Raw genomic sequence first — 24,423 nt, forward strand, 5'->3', positions numbered from 1 at the left:
ACTGTGTAGCTCTGCATTCAGTAAGCTACTTGCAAACATCAGTACTTACTTTACTTAATGGTCTTTGCTCCTTAGATGTCTTCTGAGGAGGAATTGGGTTTAATATTACTTTGGGGAAGAAAGCAGGGGAAGAGTTCCTAGACTTTTGTACTGGGTCACAAGTAAGTGTGCCTTCGTCCGTTACTGCCACCAACCTTACTGCCCGCTGAACAGTTTGTGAAGGCCTGGAAGTTTCACAGCTTTTACAGCTTGACACTGAAGGGAGAGAAATGCAGACTGCCCCCGAATTCCTCTGCAAGGGAGATGGAATATCTGTATGTGCTTCACTTCTATTGTTCACTTGTTTTAAAACTTCTGGTGTGTCTTCATTATCCACTTCACAAGCATCAATAACCTGCCCCAGGATAGGTCGAAGATCAATTGTTATTTGCCGAATAATGGGTCGCTCCTGTATAGGCTGATCAAGGGCTGGTTCGAGGTGTGTCTTGTGTGGGTATCTGAAATTCTTTTTCTGTAGAGAAAACACATAGGAGTTCATTTATAAATGTTCAAAGACTCACACGTTCTTCTGATTGAATTTACAGCAAAACTTCAGCCTCCCCCTCTTTCATGTCCCCGAAACATGGCCCCTTATGCCTGATTTGTTATTTCGTGTTACTGTTTTTTTGACCAGGTGCCACCGTTTTCTCTATAATGAAAAACAGTTCCCTATCACGTACCCTGTGTACTGTGGTGGATGGTGACGTGTTACTATGGACCGGTACAACTGCATGGTTTCTGTTTGGGACCTGCCCACATCCTCTTATTGCAATGTGTGGGAGGTTACCGTAAAGCAATTAACAGCCCTGACCACATTGAAGCACTTTCATGATGCGGTGCCTGCACAGATCCTCCCCCTGGAGCTCAGGAAATGTAGATGTTTGAGAAACAGCTGATGATGTCATGTGTAACAAAATGATATATTATGCAAAAAGTAGGCATTTAAAAAAATGTAAATGCATTGTTTTTGTGGAAGGGGAAGTATCCTGGAGTTCATTTTTAATTGAAAACACATGACTCCTGGGTGAAGGTTGTGTGAATCATGTGTGAAAACATTTATAAATAGATCCCATAGTTATCAATATAGGGCCACAAAAAAAAATAGATCACACTCATGCCAATATTAAGAAATCCAGTACAAGAACTGGTATGAAAAGCAGTCCTGGCATAATAATATTATTAGTCTGCGCACAAAGTTTCTTAACCACTTCAGCCCCGGACCATTTTGCTGGCCATAAACCAGACCACTTTTTGAGATTCGGCACCGCATCGCTTTAACTGACAATTGCGCGGTCATGCAACGTGGCTTCCAAACAAAATTGACGTATTTTTTTTCCCCACAAATAGAGCTTTCTTTTGGTGGTATTTGATCACCCCTGCGGTTTTTATTTTGCGCTATAAACAAAAATAGAGCGACAATTTTGAAGAAAACGCATTATTTTTTACTTTTAGTTATAATAAATATCCCCCAAAAATATATAAAAAAAACATTTTTTTCCTTCACTTTAGGCCGATACGTAGTCTTCTACATATTTTTGGTAAAAGAAATCACAATAAGCGATTATTGATTGGTTTGCGCAATAGTTATAGCGTTTACAAAATAGGGGATAGTTTTATGCCATTTTTATTAATTTTTTTTTTTCCTAGTAATGGCGGTGATCAGCGATTTTTATTGTGACTGCGACATTATGGCGGACACATCGGACATTTTTGACACATTTTTGGGACCATTGTCATTTATACAGCAAAAACTGCTATACAAATGCACTGATTCCTGTGTAAGTGACACTAGCAGTGAAGGGGTTAACCAGTGGGTGGCAGTGTAGGGGTTAAGTGTTCCTAGGGGCGTGTTACTAAATGTTGGGGGCTGGGCTTTCTTTTAGTGAACACTGATCTCTGCTCCAATCACATGGAGCAGAGATCAGCTTCACTTGTTGCTAGGCAGAACGGGGAGATGCTGTTTACAACGGCATCTCCCAGTTCAGCCGCCCCATCAGACGATCGTGGGTATCCCCGCGGCGATCGAGTCCGCGGGACCCGCGACTGGACTGATGGGGGTCCCGACCAGCGCTCGCGATGGCAGGGTGGCATTTAAGATTGGACGTACCTGTACGCCAATATGCCTGCCTGTGCCATTCTGCCGACGTACATCGGCGTGCGCTGGTCGGGAAGTGGTTAAAGAGGTTGTAAATTTCCTCTGCAAACCTTTACCTATAGTGTGAAAATTCTCATACCACAAAGACTTTTTTTTGTTGTTTATAGTTTCTCATCATGTGCAATCTTTCTTTTCAGATTTTTCTTGTACAAAAATCGTTCAAAAACTGTACACATTAACCACTTAAAGAGGAGGGCTAGCTTTAAAAACATTTTTTTTTAAAGTCAGCAGCTGCAAACACTGTACCTACTGACTTTTAATAAGCAGACTTACATTTCCAGGGCACCCACGATGTCGGCCGCCCGAGGCTGACCCGTCCCTCCGCTCTTGGGTCCCGGCGCCGCCATTCTATCTAAGGGAAACAGGCAGTGGAGCCTTGCGGCTTCAAGTCGCGCAGCGCTTTGTGAATGGGGCGCGCTGTGTTCTGGGACACACAGTTCCCAGAACACAGCGCGACCCATTACCCAGAAGACACAGCACGGAGGAGAGAAGACAGAACTTCACCGCGGAGGAGGAAGACGCAGATTAGGATGATATTCCTAGCAACAGGCATTTCTGGTAAGTTTAACCACTTAAGGACCAGGCCTCTTTTTCAGATTTGGTGTTTACATGTTTAACTGGTTGCCGACCGCCGGCCGTCAAATGACGGCCAGGCGGCGCACCTATTGTGGCGGGAGGACGTCATATGACGTCCTCCCGTTTAAACAGGGAATGCGCGCGATCGTGCGCGCGCATCCCTGTTTCTTCGGTGGCGGCGAGTCACGGAGACACCGCTCGCCACCGAAGGGGGTGAAGAGCCATTCGTTATGGCTGTTTACCACGTGATCGGCCGTGATGAAGTCACAGGCGATCACAGATGGTCACACCCCGAACGTGCACGGCGCATGCGCGCGATCGCGCTGCGCGTGCACGTCGGTGGCGGCGTGTTCCCCGGGAACACTGCTCGTCACCGACGCTGGTAAACAGCCATTGGCCGGCTGTTTACCCACGTGATCGGCTGTGATCCTTTCACAGCCGATCACTAAAATGTAAACAAACCGCGGTAACGGGATGTTACCGGGTTCTCCTCCTCACACACCGATCGCGTGTGAGGAGGAGATTGCGGTAACATCTCGTTACCGCATACAGTGTACACCAATCACACTGATTGCCCCCCCCCAATAAAGAGGACCTGTCACCACCCCTCATAGTACCTGTCAATCACAGTCCATCAGAGTACCTGTCACAGTCCATCAGAGTATTTGAGTACCTGTCCCAGCCCATCAGAGTACCCGAGTACCTGTCCCAGCCCATCTGAGTACCCGAGTACCTGTCCCGGCCCATCTGAGTACCCGAGTACCTGTCCTGGCCCATCAGAGTACCCGAGTACCTGTCCCGGCCCATCAGAGTACCCGAGTACCTGTCCCGGCCCATCAGAGTACCCGAGTACCTGTCCCGGCCCATCAGAGTACCCGAGTACCTGTCCCGGCCCATCAGAGTACCCGAGTACCTGTCCCGGCCCATCAGAGTACCCGAGTACCTGTCCCGGCCCATCAGAGTACCCGAGTACCTGTCCCGGCCCATCAGAGTACCCGAGTACCTGTCCCGGCCCATCAGAGTACCCGAGTACCTGTCCCGGCCCATCAGAGTACCCGAGTACCTGTCCCGGCCCATCAGAGTACCCGAGTACCTGTCCCGGCCCATCAGAGTACCCGAGTACCTGTCCCGGCCCATCTGAGTACCCGAGTACCTGTCCCGGCCCATCAGAGTACCCGAGTACCTGTCCCGGCCCATCAGAGTACCCGAGTACCTGTCCCGGCCCATCTGAGTACCCGAGTACCTGTCCCGGCCCATCTGAGTACCCGAGTACCTGTCCCGGCCCATCTGAGTACCGGTCCCGGCCCATCTGAGTACCCGAGTACCTGTCACGGCACATCAGGGTACCCGAGTACCTGTCACGGCCCATCAGGGTACCCGAGTACCTGTCACGGCCCATCAGGGTACCCGAGTACCTGTCACGGCCCATCAGGGTACCCGAGTACCTGTCACGGCCCATCAGGGTACCCGAGTACCTGTCACAGCCCATCTGAGTACCCGAGTACCTGTCACAGTCCATCTGAGTACCCAAGTACCTGTCACAGTCCATATGAGTACCTGTCACTGCCCTTCAGAGTACCCAAATACCAGTCACCAAACCATCAGAGTACCTGTCACCAGGCCATCAGAGTACCTGAGTACTTGTCACAAGTCCATCAGGGTACCCGAGTACCTGTCACAGTCCATCTGTGTACCCGAGTACCTGTCACAGTCCATCTGTGTACCCGAGTACCTGTCACAGTCCATCTGTGTACCCGAGTACCTGTCACAGTCCATCTGTGTACCCGAGTACCTGTCACAGTCCATCTGAGTACCCGAGTACCTGTCACAGTTCATCTGAGTACCCGAGTACCTGTCACAGTCCATATGAGTACCTGTCACCGCCCTTCAGAGTACCCAAATACCAGTCACCAGGCCATCAGAGTACCTGAGTACTTGTCACCAGGCCATCAGAGTACCTGAGTACTTGTCACCAGGCCATCAGAGTACCCGAGTACCTGTCACCAGGCCATCAGAGTACCCGAGTACCTGTCACCAGGCCATCAGAGTACCCGAGTACCTGTCACCAGGCCATCAGAGTACCCGAGTACCTGTCACCAGGCCATCAGAGTACCCGAGTACCTGTCACCAGGCCATCAGAGTACCTGAGTACCTGTCACCAGGCCATCAGAGTACCCGAGTACCTGTCACCAGGCCATCAGAGTACCCGAGTACCTGTCACCAGGCCATCAGAGTACTCGAGTACCTGTCACCAGGCCATCAGAGTACTCGAGTACCTGTCACCAGGCCATCAGAGTACCCGAGTACCTGTCACCAGGCCATCAGAGTACCTGTCACCCAGCCATCAGAGTACCCGAGTACCTGTCACCAGGCCATCAGAGTACCCGAGTACCTGTCACCAGGCCATCAGAGCATCCGAGTACCTATCTCCAGGCCATCAGAGTACCCGAGTACCTGTCACCAGGCCATCAGAGTACTCGAGTTCCTGTCTCCAGGCCATCAGAGTACCCGAGTACCTGTTACCAGGCCATCAGAGTACCCGAGTACCTGTCACCAGGCCATCAGAGTACCCGAGTACCTGTCACCAGGCCATCAGAGTACCCGAGTACCTGTCACCAGGCCATCAGAGTACCCGAGTACCTGTCACCAGGCCATCAGAGTACCCGAGTACCTGTCACCAGGCCATCAGAGTACCCGAGTACCTATTTGCAGCCCATGTCTCATAGAATATACGTTGGGGTGTTTGCTTTCTAAAATGGGGTCATTTTGTGGGTAATTTCACTGTCCTGGTGGTCCAGGACCTTCAAAAGTGTGATGGGTAGGAATGAAATGAGATGTGTCATTTATGCTCCTAGAACGCCTGAACGTACTACTTCAATGTTCGGCCTCTCTATGTGGCCAGGCTGTGTAAAAGTCCTACACATGTAGTATCGCCATACTCGGGAGGAGTAGCAGAATGTATTTTGGGGTGTAATTTTTGCTATATACATGCTATGTGTTAGAAATATCTTATAAATTGACAATTTTGTGTAAAAAAAAAATGTGTTTTAATTTTTTTCCACATATTCCAAAAACTTCTGGAAAAAAATTAACCATTCAAAAGACTCATGATGCCTCACAGATTATACGTTGGGATGTCTGCTTTCCAAAATGGGGTCATTTTATGGGAAATTCCATTGTCCTGGTACTCTAGGGACTTCAAAAGTGTAATAGGTGGTTGAGAAATGAGATGCGTAATTTTTGCTCGTAGAACGTCTGAAGGTACTACATCAATGTTGGTGCTCTGTATGTGGCCAGGCTGTGTAAAAGTCTCACACATGTGGTATCGCCGTACTCGGGAAGAGTAGCAGAATGTATTTTGGGGTGTAATTTGTTGTATGCATATGCTGTGTGTGAGAAATAACCTGATAATATGACAATTTAGTAAAAAAAAAATACAAATAAAATAAAAAAATCTTCATTTTGCAAAGAATTGTGGGAAAAAATGACAACTTAAAAAAACTCACCATGCTACTTACTTAATACCTTGGGATGTCTACTTTGTAAAAAGGGGTCATTTGGGGGGTATTTGTACTTTCCTGACTTGTTAGTGTCTCAAGAAATGAGATACACCTGATGTACTGAAGGCCTCATCAGAAGTGATCAATTTTCAGTGATTGGCACCATAGTTTGTAGACTCTAACTTTCACAAAGACCAAATAATATATACTAATGTGGGTTATTTTTACCAAAGATATGTAGCAGTATAAATTTTAGCCAAAATTTATGAAGAAAAATTACTAATTAGCAAAAATTTATGACAGAAACCAAGAAAAATGCATTTTTTTCACAAAATTTACGTTTTATTTTATTTATGGCACAAAAAATAAAAAACCCACTAGTGATTAAATACCACTAAAAGAAAGCTCTATTTGTGTGGAAAAAAGGACGCAAGTTTCATATGGATACAGTGTTGGATGACTGAGTAATTGTCATTCAAACTGTGAGAGCGCTGAAAGCTGAAAATTGGTCTGGTCAGGAAGGGGGTGTAACTGCACTGTATTGAGGTGGTTAAAACAGTTTTTTTTGCTAGAAAATTACTTAGAACCCCCAAACATTTTATATTGTTTTTTTTTTCTAACACCCTAGAGAATAAAATGGCGGTCATTGAAATACTTTTTTTCACACCGTATTTGCGCAGCGGTCTTACAAACGCACTTTTTTTGGAAAAAATTCACTTTTTTTGAATAAAAAAATAAGACAACAGTAAAATTAGCCCAATTTTTTTTTATATTGTGAAAGATAATGGTACGCTGAGTAAATTGATACCTAACATGTCATGCTTCAAAATTGCGTTCGCTCGTGGAATGGCGTCAAACTTTTAGCCTCAAAAATCTCCATAAGCGACATTTAAAAAATTCTACAGGTTGCATTTTTTGTGTTACAGAGGAGGTCTAGGGCTAGAATTAGTGCTCTCGCTCTACCGATCGCGGCAATACCTCACATGTGTGGTTTGACCACCGTTTTCATATGCGGGTGCTACTCACGTATGCACTCGTTTCTATGCACAAGCTCGTTATGACGGGGTGTTTTTAAAAACCTTTTTTTTTATTATTTATTTTAATAGATTTTATTTATTTTTACACTGTTTTTAAAAAAATGGATCACTTTTATTCCTATTACAAGGAATGTAAACATCCCTTGTAATAGAAAAAAGCACGACAGGTCCTCTTAAATATGAGATCTGGGGTCAAAAAGTCCTCAGATCTCATATTTGGACTAAAATGCAAAAAAAAAAAAAAAAAAAAAATGACATTTAAAAAAAATATACCTTTAAGAGGTATGGGCGGAAGTGACGTTTTGACGCCATCTTAGCCTCACTCGTCTCCATACCCAGCTAGTGAAAGGACCCGATCGCTTCCGCTGCTACCGACGGCTCCGGTAAGCGGCAGAAGGTGCGGGAGGACGGCGGGAGGGGGGTGGCACCTCTCCCGACGCCGATAGCGGTGATCTCGCGGCGAATCCGCCGCAGAGACCACCATTATCGTACAGCCGACCGGCGCCTGAAGAGATGGATATCTCGGTTGTGGCAGCAGCTGCTGCCGTTACCGAGATATCCCTCTTCAAAAATAGGACGTACATCGTCATGCGCTGGTCGGTAAATGGTTAAAAAATATATTTTTTTCTTTTTTTTTTCTTCAGATTTTTTGCAAATTTTTTATGTACTTTTGTTTTTCAGGGTGGCCCTCTACTTTAAGGACCAGCCTCATTTTGGAATTTAGGTGTTTACATGTTTAACCACCTTCAGACCGGACCATTTTGCTGGTAAATGACCAGAGGTCTTTTTACAATTTGGCACTGCGCTGCTTTAACTGGTAATTGCGCGGTCATGCAATGTTGTACCCAAACAAAATTTGCGTCCTTTTCTTCCCACAAATAGAGCTTTCTTTTGATGGTATTTGATTGCCTCTGCGATTTTTATTTTTTGCGATATAAACGTAAAAAGACCGCAAATTTTGAAAAAAAATGATATTTTCTACTTTTTGTTATTAGAAAAATCCAATAAACTCAATTTTAGTCATACATTTAGGCCAAAATGTATTCAGCCACATGTCTTTGTTAAAAAAAAAGTCAATAATTGTATATTTATTGGTTTGCGCAAAAGTTGTCACATCTACAAACTAAGGTACGTTTTCTGGAATTTACGCAGCTTTTAGTTTACGACTGCCTATCTCATTTCTTGAGGTGCTAAAATGGCAGGGCAGTACAAAACCCCCCCAAATGACCCCATTTTGGAAAGTAGACACCCTAAGGAAATTGATAAGTGGCATGTTGAGCCCATTGAATATTTTATTTTTTTGCCTCAAGCGATTGAATAATGACAAAAAATAATTTTTTTTTTTTTACACAAAGTTGTCACTAAATGATATATTGCTCACACATGCTATGGGCATATGTGAAATGACACCCCAAAATAAATTCTGCTACTTCTCCTGAGTACGGGGATACCACATATGTGGGACTTTTTGGGAGCCTAGCCGCGTACGGGGCCCCGAAAGCCAAGAACCGCCTTCAGGTTTTCTAAGGGCGTAAATATTTGACTTCACTCCTCACTACCTATTACAGTTTTGAAGGCCATAAAATGCCAAGATGGCACAAAACCCCCACAAATGACCCCATTTTAGAAAGTAGACACCCCAAGCTATTTGCTGAGAGGCATGTTGAGTCCATGGAATATTTTATATTTTACCACAAGTTGCGGGAAAATTACAAACTTTTTTTTTTTTTTTTTTTTTTTTTTTCACAAAGTTGTCACTAAATGATATATTGCTCACGCATGCCATGGGCATATGTGAAATGACACCCCAAAATAAATTCTGCTGCTTCTCCTGAGTACGAGGATACCACATATGTGGGACTTTTTGGGAGCCTAGCCGCGTACGGGGCCCCGAAAACCAAGCACTGCCTTCAGGATTTCTAAGGGCGTTACAGTTTTGAAGGCCATAAAATGCCAAGATGGCACAAACCCCCCCCAAATGACCCCATTTTGGAAAGTAGACACCCCTAAATTTAGGGGTACACTAGTGAGACTAGGTAATAAATGGCGGGTGCCCTGAAACTATAAAAAAAATAACTAACCAACCAGCGTCACCTGTAACAGTTATATGGTGATCACTGGTGAAAGGGTTAACTAGGGGGCAATCAGGGGGCTTTATGCGGTAGTATATGGGGGTCCCTGGCGCTATAAAAAGCTGCGGCGAACCTAAATACCTACCTGCCTAACTAGCGTCACCTGTGACACTAATACAGCGATCAGAAAAACAATCGCTTATTAGGCTGGGTTCACACTGGAGCGATGTGGGAACGCCACGAATGCGCGGCGGGTTCCCGCATCACATGCCTCCCGGCGGCAGTTCACACTGCCCTATGCGAACTGCTGGGAGTGTCAGTGAAATGTTAATGACACCCCCAGATCAGTTCGCATATCGCAGTGCGATCTGCAAACTCGGATCGCATGGTGTGAACACCCATGCGATCCGATTCTGCTGCGGACCAAAAAAAGGGTCCCGTGCGAGTTTGCGGCGGGTGCGACACAAATTCAGCCATACTATCTGTATGGCTGAACTCGAATCGCACAGAGATCGGATGTGATTTGCACTGCAGTGCGGTGCGAATCACATCCGTTCTCATAAACCGCTGCAATGTGAACCCAGCCTTAGTGACACTGGCGACGGGGGGTGATCACGGGGTTAAACCTTTATTGGGGGGGTTAGGGGGGTACCTTAGAACTAAAGGGGGCTAACCCTAACTGCCCTAACAGTTATTACAGTCACAAATGACACCCGCCGGGTGATCAGGGGGTTAAACCTTTATTAGGTAATAAATGGCGGGTGCCCTGAAACTATAAAAAAATAACTAACCAACCAGCGTCACCTGTAACAGTTATATGGTGATCACTGGTGAAAGGGTTAACTAGGGGGAAATCAGGGGGCTTTATGCGGTAGTATATGGGGGTCCCTGGCGCTATAAAAAGCTGCGGCGAACCTAAATACCTACCTGCCTAACTAGCGTCACCTGTGACACTAATACAGCGATCAGAAAAATGATCGCTTATTAGGCTGGGTTCACACTGGAGCGATGCGGGAACGCCACGAATCCGTGGCGGGTTCCCGCATCGCATGCCTCCCGGCGGCAGTTCACACTGCCCTATGCGAACTGCTGGGAGTGTCAGTGAAATGTTAATGACACCCCCAGATCAGTTCGCATATCGCAGTGCGATCTGCAAACTCGGATCGCATGGTGTGAACACCCATGCGATCAGATTCTGCTGCGGGCCAAAAAAAGGGTCCTGTGCGAATTTGCGGCGGGTGCGGCGGGTGCGACACGAATTCAGCCATACTATCTGTATGGCTGAACTCGAATCGCACAGAGATCGGATGTGATTTGCACTGCAGTGCGGTGCGAATCACATTCGTTCTCATAAACCGCTGCAATGTGAACCCAGCCTTAGTGACACTGGCGACGGGGGGTGATCACAGGGTTAAACCTTTATTGGGGGGGTTAGGGGGCACATTAGAACTAAAGGGGGCTAACCCTAACTGCCCTAACAGTTATTACAGTCACAAATGACACCAATGCAAAAAAAAAAAAAAAAAAAAGCAATTGGTGTCACTGTGACTGGGGGGGGGCAGGGGTAATTGGGGGGTGATCGGGGGGTAAAGGGGGGGTGTGAGTGTGCCTGGCATGTTCTACTGTGTAGTGTAGTGCTTGTGCAACTCACCGATGCTCTCTCCTCGGTGCCGGAACGAAAAATACCGACACGGAGGAGAGAATACATCACTTCCTCTCCTGTGTTTACATTACAGGAGAGGAAGTGATGTCACCGGACATTTTCATTCGTCGGGAGCGATCGCGAGGGGGTGGCCATGAATGAATGGCCGTCCCCTCGTCCGGGATTGCTCCCGAACGAATACCGACCGCCGCAGGCACCGGGCGGGGGCCCGATCGGGCCCCCGACCCGCGGGCAGGCAAGGACGTACATGTAAGCCCTTATGCCTGCCCGTGCCATTCTGTCGACGTACATCGTCGTGCGGCGGTCGGCAAGTGGTTAAAACAGGTTTTTTTGCTAGAAAATTAGAACTTAGAACTCCCAAACATTATATATAGTTTTTTTTTAACACACTAGAGAATAAAATGGCGGTCATTGCAATACTTATTTTCACACCGTATTTGCGCAGCGGTCTTACAAGCGCACTTTTTTTTTTTGAAAAAATTATAAAATGGTCACTCACATTTGAGAAGACATTAAAAGCATATGGATAAAACCAAGTAACGCAGTGGCATCAGCAGAGCCCGTCCTGATGTTTCGTCCTAATAAGGCATCCTCTGGGGTGACCTTATTTATAATTTTTTCAATAAATGTTTTACATTCAAAACGGAAATCACACTATGTGGCCCCATTTTTCTCCTTTTGCCATGTCATATTGAGAGGAACCGCTTATGAATTTTGGTCATTATAGCTATGGTGGATACCTATTGATGTTACTACTGTAACAGATCCCTACCAGATTGGTCTATATTGGAAGTCGTGGTTGCGGTACCTTTTCTTGGGTGTGTTACACCAAAAGCTTGGTTGACCCATCAGGCATACGTCTAGCTGGGTTCAACCTGTCTGGTAAGCCTCTTTCCTTACAGTGGTGGATTATCAACAGGCAAACATTTCACCCAGATTCACAGTCACATTATTCTTTGCCATATTATATGGACTATATATGCACTAACACTGATGGTTTGCTTAAATTTTTCATTATTGTTGGGCAATCTTAATTTGTTGTGTATTTATCTGTACATTTATATATTGTATCAATTTTTATTGGAAATAATCTCATAGTGCAGCGCTGATGAAAGATGAAATAAACAATATTACTTTATTTGTTCACTTATCTACAGATTATCTGATGTGCTGGCAGCTATCACTATTTGTATAAGACAGCACGTTTTTTTCCACATATTTTTTATATACATTGTGTGTACGCAAGACAGTTTCAGCGGAATTCCATTAGAAAAACCTTCAGAGTTTACTCCGATGGGAAAACTGGTTGGCCTGTAACCATGTTCACAGAGGTCAACCAATACAAGGACTTTAATTAACGCGTAATAGTGCTGTGGCAAAAAGATAACGTGTCTGATTCATACCATCTGTTAAGAAGACAGAAAATAGGCTTCTCAGGAAAAAAGATTGGTTTGGGTACTTTGTTCAGCCATTTGCTGTTTTCCCCAGTTTAAAACCAAATTGTAATTGTCTGATTGTGTTTGCTTCTCTCTGCTCCATAGCATAAAAATACATATTTATGCAGGAAGATGCAAAACAATCTTCAAATGCAGCCATAAGCCAACTGTTCTCTGAAGTCTCTGACCTAACCTTTGCTTGGTTAATTAAATCTCGGTATGTGTCAGCCTTATTAATGCTTACCTTAGTGTGACTGGTCGAGTCTATGTTGGTTTTTGACTGGATGACATCTAAAAATAAAACAAAGGGTCAAAGATTACAAGGTTGTTTTTCTCAGTAACTTTTAGGATCCAAGAATAACAAAATAGACATCCACATATTTATTTTCCAACTTAGGCCTTATGCACACGAGACACAGTTAAACGCGCGTTCAGATGCAGTTGGACAGTTTTTTCAACTGCCCCTGAACTCATTCAATGTTATCCTATGTGTCCATGCACACAGTCTCGTTTTTTTCCGTTTTTATGCAGTTGCGTTTAGTCTCGTTTTTCCAGAAGCAAAAAAATGCGTTCAGAAACAAAAATTTCCACGTTTCAGACGCAAAACGCGGTAAAACGCGGTAAAACGCGGCAAAACGCCGCTACCGCGTTTAGCCGCGTTTGCGTTTATATGCGTTTTTAAAGGTGACCTTTTTTTTTACATTAAAAATCTCAAAAATGATTGCAAATGATGAAAAACCATTAGAAAAATATTTTAAACAATTGCAATTGCAAGTGGACAATCCACAACTTGTGGCAAGTGACATGGCAGGTGGCAAGTGACGTGGCAAGTGGACAATCCACAACTTGTGGCAAGTGACATGGCAGGTGGCAAGTGATGTGGCAAGTGGACAATCCACAACTTGTGGCAAGTGACGTGGCAGGTGAAGTGGCAAGTGACGTGGAAAGTGGACAATCCACAACTTGTGGCAGGTGACGTGGCAAGTGACCTGGCAGGTGACGCGGCAAGTGACCTGGCAGGTGACGTGGCAAGTGGAAAATCAACAACTTGTGGCAGGTGACTGGCATGTGATGTGGCAAGTGGACAATCCATAACTTGTGGCAGGTGACGTGGCAAGTGACGTGGCAAGTGGACAATCCACTTGTGGCAGGGGACGTGGCAAGTGACGTGGCAAGTAGACAATCCACTTGTGGCAGGGGATGTGGCAAGTGACGTGGCGAGTGGACAATCCACAACTTGTGTCAGGTGACGTGGCAAGTGGACAATCCACAACTTGTGGCAGGTGATGTGGCAAGTGGACAATCCACTTGTGGCAGGTGACGTGGCAGGGGACGTGGCAAGGGACGTGGCAAGTGGACAATCCACAACTTGTGGCAGGTGATGTGGCAAGTGATGTGGCAAGTGGACAATCCACTTGTGGCAGGTGACGTGGCAGGGGACGTGGCAAGGGACGTGGCAAGTGGACAATCCACAACTTGTGGCAGGTGATGTGGCAAGTGACGTGGCAGGTGATGTGGCAAGTCACGTGGCAAGTGGACAATCCACAACTTGTGGCAGGTGATGTGGCTGGTGACGTGGCAAGTGGACAATCCCCAACTTGTGGCAGGTGGCATGGCAGGTGACATGGAAAGTGGACAATCCACATCTTGTGGCAAGTGACGTGGCAGGTGATGTGGCAAGTGACGTGGCAAGTGGACAATCCACAACTTGTGGCAGGTGATGTGGCAAGTGACGTGGCAGGTGATGTGGACAATCCCCAACTTGTGGCAGGTGACGTGGCAGGTGACGTGGCAAGTGGACAATCCACAACTTGTGGCAGGTGACGTGGCAGGTGACGTGGCAAGTGGACAATCCACAACTTGTGGCAGGTGACGTGGCAAGTGACGTGGCAAGTGGACAATCCACAACTTGTGGCAGGTGATGTGGCAAGTGGACAATCCCCAACTTGTGGCAAGTGACGTGGCAAGTGACGTGGCAAGTGGAAAATCCAAAACTTGTGGCAGGTGACGTGGCAAGTGACGTGGCAGGTGATGTGGCAAGTGACGTGGCAAGTAGACAATCCACAACTTGTGGCAAGTGACGTGGCAGGGGATGTGGCAAGTCACGTGGCAAGTGGACAATCCACAACTTGTGGCAGGTGATGTGGCTGGTGACGTGGCAAGTGGACAATCCACAACTTGTGGCAGGTGGCATGGCAGGTGACATGGAAAGTGGACAATCCACATCTTGTGGCAAGTGACGTGGCAGGTGATGTGGCAAGTGACGTGGCAAGTGGACAATCCACAACTTGTGGCAGGTGATGTGGCAAGTGACGTGGCAGGTGATGTGGACAATCCCCAACTTGTGGCAGGTGACGTGGCAAGTGACGTGGCAAGTGGACAATCCACAACTTGTGGCAGGTGATGTGGCAGGTGACGTGGCAAGTGGACAATCCACAACTTGTGGCAGGTGACGTGGCAAGTGACGTGGCAGGTGATGTGGCAAGTGACGTGGCAAGTAGACAAGCCACAACTTGTGGCAGGTGATGTGGCAAGTGACGTGGCAGGTGATGTGGCAAGTCACGTGGCAAGTGGACAATCCACAACTTGTGGCAGGTGATGTGGCTGGTGACGTGGCAAGTGGACAATCCACAGCTTGTGGCAGGTGGCATGGCAGATGACGTGGAAAGTGGACAATCCACATCTCGTGGCAAGTGACGTGGCAGGTGATGTGGCAAGTGACGTGGCAAGTGGACAATCCACAACTTGTGGCAGGTGATGTGGCAAGTGGACAATCCCCAACTTGTGGCAAGTGACGTGGCAAGTGGACAATCCAAAACTTGTGGCAGGTGACGTGGCAAGTGACGTGGCAGGTGATGTGGCAAGTCACGTGGCAAGTGGACAATCCACAACTTGTGGCAGGTGATGTGGCAAGTGACGTGGCAGGTGATGTGGCAAGTCACGTGGCAAGTGGACAATCCACAACTTGTGGCAGGTGATGTGGCTGGTGACATGGCAAGTGGACAATCCACAGCTTGTGGCAGGTGGCATGGCAGATGACGTGGAAAGTGGACAATCCACATCTCGTGGCAAGTGACGTGGCAGGTGATGTGGCAAGTGACGTGGCAAGTGGACAATCCACAACTTGTGGCAGGTGATGTGGCAAGTGGACAATCCCCAACTTGTGGCAAGTGACGTGGCAAGTGACGTGGCAAGTGGACAATCCAAAACTTGTGGCAGGTGACGTGGCAAGTGACGTGGCAGGTGATGTGGCAAGTCACGTTGGCAAGTGGACAATCCACAACTTGTGGCAGGTGACGTGGCAGTTGGACAATCCACAACTTGTGGCAGATGACATGGCAAGTGACGTGGCAGGTGATGTGGCAAGTCACGTGGCAAGTGGACAATCCACAACTTGTGGCAGGTGCCGTGGCAAGTGACACGCTAAATACAAGTACACTGCAGCTCTCACAGCTGCTGCTACTCACTCTGGTCTCACAAAATTGCTGAAATAGTTAATTTTTGAGCTGGGGAGGGTCTATGATGTTAGCTTAACTAAACGCTTCTAGACGCAAACGCGGTAAAACGCGGTAAAACGCCGCTAAATCGCGGTAAAAATCGCGGCAAAACGCGCGTTTCTAAACGCCGGTTTCAACATGTGTCCAGCAGCGTTTGCATCTGCGTCTCGTGTGCATGAAGCAAGTTGGAAGGCTGGCCGCAGGCTAGCCTGAATTTGTAGGAGGAGTCTGAGGGCTTTAAATCCCTCCTCCTCCTCCATCAGAGCCTTCGTCGGCTCATTTCTGGGTCACGGCCGGCGCACGTCACTTCCGGCCAGAGGCAGTAGTTCCCTTCCATGCTCACGCGGGGTGCCATCCATCCTCACCTTCAGAGCACCATCGAGGGGACCGGCGCCCACTTCTCTAGGTTCTTTCTGGCCTCATGGGGGGGCCGCCGCCTGCCTGCTCTTCCCGGTGGTCACGCTGTTCACACATGTCACGCTGTAATGGTGGGGGGTGGGGGTTGGGCGGGAGGTTTCCCACATGGTGCTGCGAGGCATTTGGTGCACGGGTCAGTTCCGGACACGTTCGGGCAGCCGAGCCCCCCCTCCATTCATTCCAGCCGGCATGTCACTTCAGTCTTAAGCTGCCCTGGCTCTGCTTCCTCCGCTGTCACCATAGAACCAGGATTTCAGTTCACTTTGTGTGGCCAGACACGTCAGCATACGTGAAAGTGACCGTTTTACATTGCCCTGATACAGTATATAGGACATATGGTTGTAATACTTTGGAAACACGTTTGGGAACATATTTTAAGTGTCACTTTCCATTAGTACTAAGTGATCTCTCCTGCTCCTTGCTAGATACAATCAAGTTTAGCTCATTACTGAATTACAATTGGGCAGGTAAACAATGTGGTTCAGACTCATCAGCTGTGAAGGTCTTTTGCACATAGAATTTCACATTGGGAGTGTCCAGCGGACATCACACCCTCTGCTACTGTTAGTAGTGCTGTGCCTGGTTCCTTTTAAAGGGGCGCCCTGTGTCCTTTGGCTTTCGGCTGGGGGGCGGAGCTCCGGCCCTGCAGCCGTCTGTACTCCAGCTCCTCCTAGTCTCTGCCCCTCCTGTTCTCCCTTGGCATCTTGTCAGTCTCCTGCACTAATATACGTTATCATGTCAGGACACAGGAGGACAGTATAATTACTCTAAGACCTTCAAATGTTTTTTCATGGCCCCTCGCATAATATAGATCAGGGTCTTTGATGTCACATATGAAGACTCTGACTACAAATGTAAATTATGCAAACTGCATTGGGCTTATGCCAAACAGCTGATTATTTTAGGGGCTGGGGGGACTCTGCTCAGCCATTCCTGGCCAGCGTGCAGCCGCCCCTCTCTCCCAGAGCTCATGGGGGGGGGGGGGTCCGTCTTTCTCCACAGGTTTCTTATATATGTGTATACATATATTTAAATCTGCGATTTTCCTCGTGGGGGGGAGGGGGAGGTGATCGGCCGCTGCCGGCTCCCCCTCTCCCCTTGCATGTGCTGTGCTCCCGCCGTTTCTCCCAGTATGGGGGGGGGGATTGGCCGCCAGACAGCTCCTCTCTCCCCATGCACTTTGCCTGCCTCTGGGGGCCTCCGGCCGTTTCTGGGGAGGAGGGGGGGATCGGCGTCTGTCCCCACATCCGTGCCGCACACCTGGTGGGGGAAGGAAAAGAAAAAAAAAAAAACTTTGGTCAGTGCAGTGTTTTGATCACAGCCAGCGTTTTCTGTCTTAAGCGTTTTTCTGTCATTAGCGTTTTTCTGTTTCTATCTCAGCGTTCGGTCCAGCATTTCTGTCTCAGCGTTCGGTCCAGCATTTCTGTCTCAGCGTTCGGTCCAGCATTTCTGTCTCTGCGTTCTGCCCAGCATGTCTTTCATAGCGTTCGATCCAGCATTTCTGTGACTTCTCTTCTGGTCTTCGGTCTCAGCGTTTTCTGTCCACTTGTCGCTTGCCAGCCAGTTCACCTCCCGGGAACTCTCGCCATGCGCTATGGAAGGGATGCCCACACGCTTTCCGGTTTTCATGGGGGGGGCACTCACCCACCTGTTCACCTCCCGGCACTCTCGCACCCCCCCCCCCCCTGCACGTCCAGGCACCCATTTCAGTCACAAGGGTTTATCACGGCTCTCAGCCCCAGGTTTCTGTCTTTGCGTTCTTCTGTCATCACGTTCTGTCCAGGGGTTTTCGTCATATCGTTCGGTCCAGCTTTCTGTCAGTTCGTTCGGTCCAGTGTTCCTATCATATTGTTCGGTCCAGCTTTTCTGTCATATCATTCGGTCCAGCTTTTTTCCCGCATAGTGTTCTGTCCTGCATTTCCGTCATAGCATTCCGTCCTGCATTTCCCTCATAGCGTTTCCGTCCTGCATTTCCGTCATAGCGTTTTCCGTCCTGCATTTCCGTCATAGCGTTTCTGTCCTGCATTTCCGTCATAGCGTTTTCCGTCCTGCATTTTCGTCATAGCGTTTCTGTCCTGCATTTCCGTCATAACGTTTTCTTTCCGTCATAGCGTTTTTTCTGTCCTGCATTTCCGTCATAGCGTTTTCCTTCCTGCATTTCCGTCATAGCGTTTTCCGTCCTGCATTTCCGTCATAGCGTTTTCCTTCCTGCATTTCCGTCATAACGTTTTCTTTCCGTCATAGCGTTTTTCCGTCCTGCATTTCTGTCATAGCGTTTTCCGTCCTGCATTTCCGTCATAGCGTTTTCCGTCCTGCATTTCCGTCATAGCGTTTTCTTTCAGTCGTAACGTTCCTGTCCTGCATTTCCGTCCTGCATTTCCGTCATAGCATTTTCTTTCCGTCGTAGCATTTCCGTCGTAGCGTTTCTGTCAGATCCGTACGGGCTGAGGTTTGTTTCATTTTGTTTGTCGTCCCTTTATTTTCTCCCCCATATAACACACATCATACGGTGCACGCTCGTTTCTTTGCACGTCTACCCACCACGGTTTGTGGGTATACTAGGCCAGAGGGTTGTTGCTACCTGTCTGCTTTCTGTCATGGCGTTTTGTACGTAGCTTTGCTGTTAGCCAGGGCTCATTTCCTGGTCTGTCACGCCTACGGACCATACGGGCTGAGGTTTCGTTTCAATTGATTGCATTTCCGCAATCTTCTCGCCTGCATACCATACGTTATACGCTGCATGCTTTTTTATCTCACTTGTACATCTACCCACCACGGTCTGTGGGTACACTAGCCCTGAGGGTTGTTTGCTATCTGTCTCTGTTGTTCTGCCATAGCTTTTCCATTCGTAGCATTATGATCGTTCGTAGTGTATGTTAGCTGGGGCTCACATCCAGGGTCTGTCACGTCTATGGACTCATACAGGCTGAGGTTTCGTTTTTAATTGATTGTCGTCCCACAATCTTCTCGCCCGTATACCATACGTCATACGTGCACGTTCACCATACCTTTACTACTACTCACCACGGTCTGTGGGTACCTCAGCCCTGAGTGTTCGTTTTTAATTACCTGTCTTGGCGCTGCAGGTTGCTCGGGCTCACTCACTACATACACTAGGGTTGTGTCAGCATTAGGTTCATATTCACGCGCTGTTGGTCTTGTCATTTCTGCACTTACATCCTCATACTTGTTAGGTACGTAGGGGTATTGTTTCGTGTGTTGGTTGTCTGTTCTCTTTTCGCTTGTTGTGTGTTTCTTGGTTCAGGGTTTGGGGGGGGTTGCGGAGGAGGCCGGTGCTCATTCATCCCTCCACCGTCGCATGGGGGTTCAGTGCTTGGTAGCACCCCATTTTTAGGGGTGGGACCAAACTCTCTTAGCTCAGTTATCGCCCTTTCCCGGCCTCAGCTGGGGGGGCAGTATTCAGTGGGTTATTCCCCACTCTGTTCAAACCTCTTACATCCACCAGTGCAGCGCATGTTTCGTGCAGGATTCTTCAACCCAGTGCATGAAGTTTCTCTATGCGCTCTTATTGTTAGTCAGGATGCTGGGGTTCATAGCCCGTTAGGCTTGCACTGAGGTCTCATCTGCGGCTCCTGTTCTTCTCAGTGTGCCTTCAGGTGTTGTTGGAATTTCTCACAGTGGCTTGTAGAACTGGGGGCAGTGTGGTCTCGCATAATCAATCTGGCCATTGGTTCTTACCCAGAGTTTGCAGTGAGCTTCTCACAAGGCGGGATGGTCTCATAGGTTCATGTTTATGGCCTTCGCTGGGTATTGCATCAGCAATTTGGCCTCATCTGCCAATTCCATGAAGTTTCTAGCAGGTGACCAGTTTTCAGGACCTACAAACTCCTGTCAAGCTGTCCATTTTTGCGGCTCACCCTCTCCCACCATTAAGGGAGGAGAGTCAGGGATGTTTCTCTTTGGCACGGCTACCAGTTACCGGACAGGTTTTCGTGGTGTTTCAGACTTCCTGTCTCCTTCCCTTGGCAGTTCCCAGTTAGTGCTCTAGGCAGTTTCTCTCTTACCACTTACCCATCTATACCAATGAGGGGGATGTTGTAAGCTAGGGGTTTGTGGTCATATTTCGGTACCTTAGCCTTGATGTCGGGCAAGTAAGTTGGCCTTCTCTGCATCATTCCGTGGGTCTGCGCTTTCTCCATCCTCTCACTACCTACAGTTGTTCTCACGCCCAGGTTACTTGCCAAACCTGGCTGGAATCCTAAACCCCCTTTTCTGATTATTCATCTGGTTCCTGGGCAATTTTGGTAGGTCTCGCAGGGGGTCCTTTCTTTACATCAGGTTCATGGGGCGCTGGAGATCCTCCATGTTAGCAGCTACATACGTAACCCCCTTTCCTGTAGTCAGCCGGGCATTCGCATTTTCTGGACTAAACGATTGTTGCGGGCCTTCTTTGTAGCTTTCACATCACACCTACTTTGTGTCTTTTTGCCCTCTTTTAGGCATACTGTCCAGCCAGGCCAAGGCCCACCTCAGGCCCTGGTAGTTGGGGTTATCGTATTTCCGTATGAAGACTCTGACTACAAGTTGGAAGGCTGGCCGCAGGCTAGCCTGAATTTGTAGGAGGAGTCTGAGGGCTTTAAATCCCTCCTCCTCCTCCATCAGAGCCTTCGTCGGCTCATTTCTGGGTTCCCACCCACCCGTTCCCCCATATTTTCATCATTTTATTTACATTTCATACATTCATTCAGGGTATGCCCTCTTTTAGGCATACTGTCCAGCCAGGCCAAGGCACACCTCAGGCCCTGGTAGTTGGGGTTATCGTATTTCCGTATGAAGACTCTGACTACAAGTTGGAAGGCTGGCCGCAGGCTAGCCTGAATTTGTAGGAGGAGTCTGAGGGCTTTAAATCCCTCCTCCTCCTCCATCAGAGCCTTCGTCGGCTCATTTCTGGGTTCCCACCCACCCGTTCCCCCATATTTTCATCATTTTATTTACATTTCATACATTCATTCAGGGTATGCCCTCTTTTAGGCATACTGTCCAGCCAGGCCAAGGCACACCTCAGGCCCTGGTAGTTGGGGTTATCGTATTTCCGTATGAAGACTCTGACTACAACTGTACTATATATTCCTAAAACCTAAAAAAGCAGCAACTATGTTGTAAGATATATACAGTCGCAATATGCAGTTATAAATAACGTTGCGCTAAACCACAAATTAACAATTTTGAAAATAACATAATACAAAATAAAACAAACCAATTAGTGATAAATAAACAAGTTAGTGAAAATAAAAGTCCCAGTATGAAATATTAGATGATTGAAGTTGAGTATTACTCCAATAGTGCAAATCGTGATAAAAAGTATACAGAAGTCCAAAGACCAAAGAGTCCTTTTAGTGATGACACTGCCCCATACCCCAAATTAAGTGACACCTCCACTGTATGAAATGCCTGCTTACCAGCTAGTGTGGACTCCCTGTTACGGGAGGTCTATCTCGCCTGTGGCCAACACCCAGCCCTTGTTTTTGTAAGGAGGTGTATATGTGGTAGTCCCACCATATATCAACTTCAAGGATCACAGGTACAGCGACTCAATCATAGCAGGAAACCTTTACGGATGTCCTACAAATAGTCATGCTCATAGAAGTTCCCCCAAAAAAGATAAAGGCTTGACACAGTGTAAAACCATAAACATTCAATATATCTCAAACGTAATGCATTTACATCAAGTTTGCATAAACATGCATGGGAAAATCTCAAGCTGGCCATCTCCAGCAAAAAACGGCTGTCCCACAAGGATCTACAAAGAGCGGCTATGTCAGCATGTCGCTCCACCCAATGCGCCTCGCCATAACTGACGTCGACAGGAGCACTCACAGCTTGAGTCTCAGCCTATTCAGCATGAATTGACCTGAATTTAAGCCATGTATGGCAGTCTTAAGATTTCATTTAAAAGCAGAACTTTACCCATAACAACTTGATAAAAAATAATGTTCTTAGCAAGGAACATACATTCCACATAAAAAAAAGTTATATTCCTGGAATGTTGGGATTGCGAACTGTCACATTTGCTTGTTTTCTCAACCAAACTGTCAAACCATCAAACGGCTGGTGTCATAACTGATCACGTGTGCAGCACCATGTCAGCAGATCGGCCTCTACAGATTCAGTAATGCCTAAAAATAGAAAGCAACTGTGCAAGTGCAGAGCAGGGTGAGACAGTGTATTACTGTATTCTAAACAGTATAGGCACCTATTTTTAATAACTGACATAGCTATACTTGCAAAAGGGGCCAGCCTGAAATGATCTGGCCGGACGTAATTTTCTGAATAAAGTTCCCCTTTAAGAAAGATTACCACTACAGAAAAATCACTGTGTAGTAATACCAAGCAGGATGCAGAGCCTGTCCATGTAATAACAACATGGAAAATCCCATGCACATGGATGATTATAAGTGAACTCCTTGGCCACCAATGACTGCAACATACATATCTTAAATTGTAAGCTCTAACAAGCAGGGCCCACTGATTGCTCCTGTATTGAACTGTATTGTAACTGTACTGCCTTTATTTTGTAAAGTGCTGTGCAAACTGTTGGCACTATATAAATCCTGAATATTATTATTATTATTAATGATAATAATAGAGACATGGACAAGAGGTTAATTTGTTGTTAAACAAAACTCTATAAAGGGGAAGTGATTTCACTGACAGACCGCAGAGTGGTTGTTGCTGCCAAATATGGCAATAAAAACATCTCACATGTTGTTCACTTTCTGGAATTTTCACTATAGTCTCTAGAGTTTACAGAAATGATGTGAAACGCAACAAAAAAATACAGCGAGCAGACAGGTCTGTGGGTAAAAATGACCACATTGTTAATCAGAAAGGATAGGGGTAAAGGCCAGGCGTGCAAACTGCCTATTCTGCAAATTTTTCTTGTCATAAGCATAGCTTACTGCAGTGTTTCTCAAATCCAGTTCTCAAGGCACCCCAACAGGTCATGTTTTCAGGCTTTCCATTATTTTGCACAGGTGATTTGATCAGTTTCACTGCCTTAGTAATTACCACAGTCGTTTCATCTGAGGCAAATCCTGAAAACAAAACCTGTTGTGACGCCCTGAGGACTGGAGTTGAGAAAAACTGGGTTACTGGACCTTTCTAGGTTAGACAATATGGAGGAGGAGAGGAGGCATACAACAAAGAGCATGGTGGGTGGCTGAGGACGTTGCTTGTCTGGGCAGTCAACCAGAACATCCCATAATGTCTGTGTGGATTTGTAAAGCAGTCAAGGTAAGCTACAGTGGAGTTCCGGTTTTGCTAGGTAGGAAGGATTAACACTGAGATCTATACCCATGTTAACCACTTGCTGCCATATAGCAAAATGACGGCGGCAAAGTGGTTGCGATATCCTACCGGGGGCGCACATCACGGCGATCGTTGTTGCGGTATGTCAGTCTGACACACCGCAACAACGATCTAGGTAAAGAGTCTCGGACGGAGACTCTTTACCACGTGATCAGCCGTGTCCAATCACAGCTGATCACAGTGTAAACAGGAAGCATCTGACAGATGCGAGTAGAGGAGAGCTGATCGGCTGCATCTCTGACGGGGGGGGGGGGGGTCTGTGCTGATTGCTTATCAGCCCAGCCCCCCGAGGATCACCCCACACTGGACCACCAGGGACACCACCAGGGATGCCCACCACTTGTGACCACCAGGTATGCCACCCATGGCCACCAATCAGTGCCCACAATGGATGCCAATCAGTGCCCACAATGGATGCCAATCAGTGCCCACAATGGATGTCTGCCAATCAGTGATGCCCATCAGTACCATCCATTAGTGTACATCAGTGCCACCTATCAGTGCCGCCTATCAGTGCCCATCCGTGCCACCTATCAGTGCCGTCTATGTGTACCCACCAGTGCTGCATATCAGTGCCACCTATCAATATTAGTGCCCATCATCAGTGCCACCTCATCGGTGCCCAACAGTGCTGCCTTATCAATGTCCGTCAGTGAAGGAGAAAACGTACTTATTTACTGTACAAAGTTTTGTAACAGAAAC

At 47.2% G+C, this 24,423-nt stretch overlaps 1 protein-coding gene across 1 annotated transcript in view; it reads right to left on the reverse strand.

The window, feature by feature from the left end:
• Positions 1-24,423, reverse strand: part of LOC143974547 (uncharacterized) — a 168,226-nt gene that overhangs the window by 23,241 nt on the left and 120,562 nt on the right. The window contains exons 3-4 of the mRNA XM_077476070.1: positions 12,723-12,769; positions 50-511 (exon numbers count right to left, since the gene is read on the reverse strand). Coding sequence (XP_077332196.1) covers positions 50-511; positions 12,723-12,769 — 509 coding nt within the window. The remainder of the gene's footprint in view (positions 1-49; positions 512-12,722; positions 12,770-24,423) is intronic.

Source organism: Lithobates pipiens, unplaced genomic scaffold, assembly GCF_037356315.1.
Source record: "Lithobates pipiens isolate NorthernLeopardFrog02 unplaced genomic scaffold, aLitPip1_a1.2 Scaffold_13, whole genome shotgun sequence".
Taxonomy (NCBI): domain Eukaryota; kingdom Metazoa; phylum Chordata; class Amphibia; order Anura; family Ranidae; genus Lithobates; species Lithobates pipiens.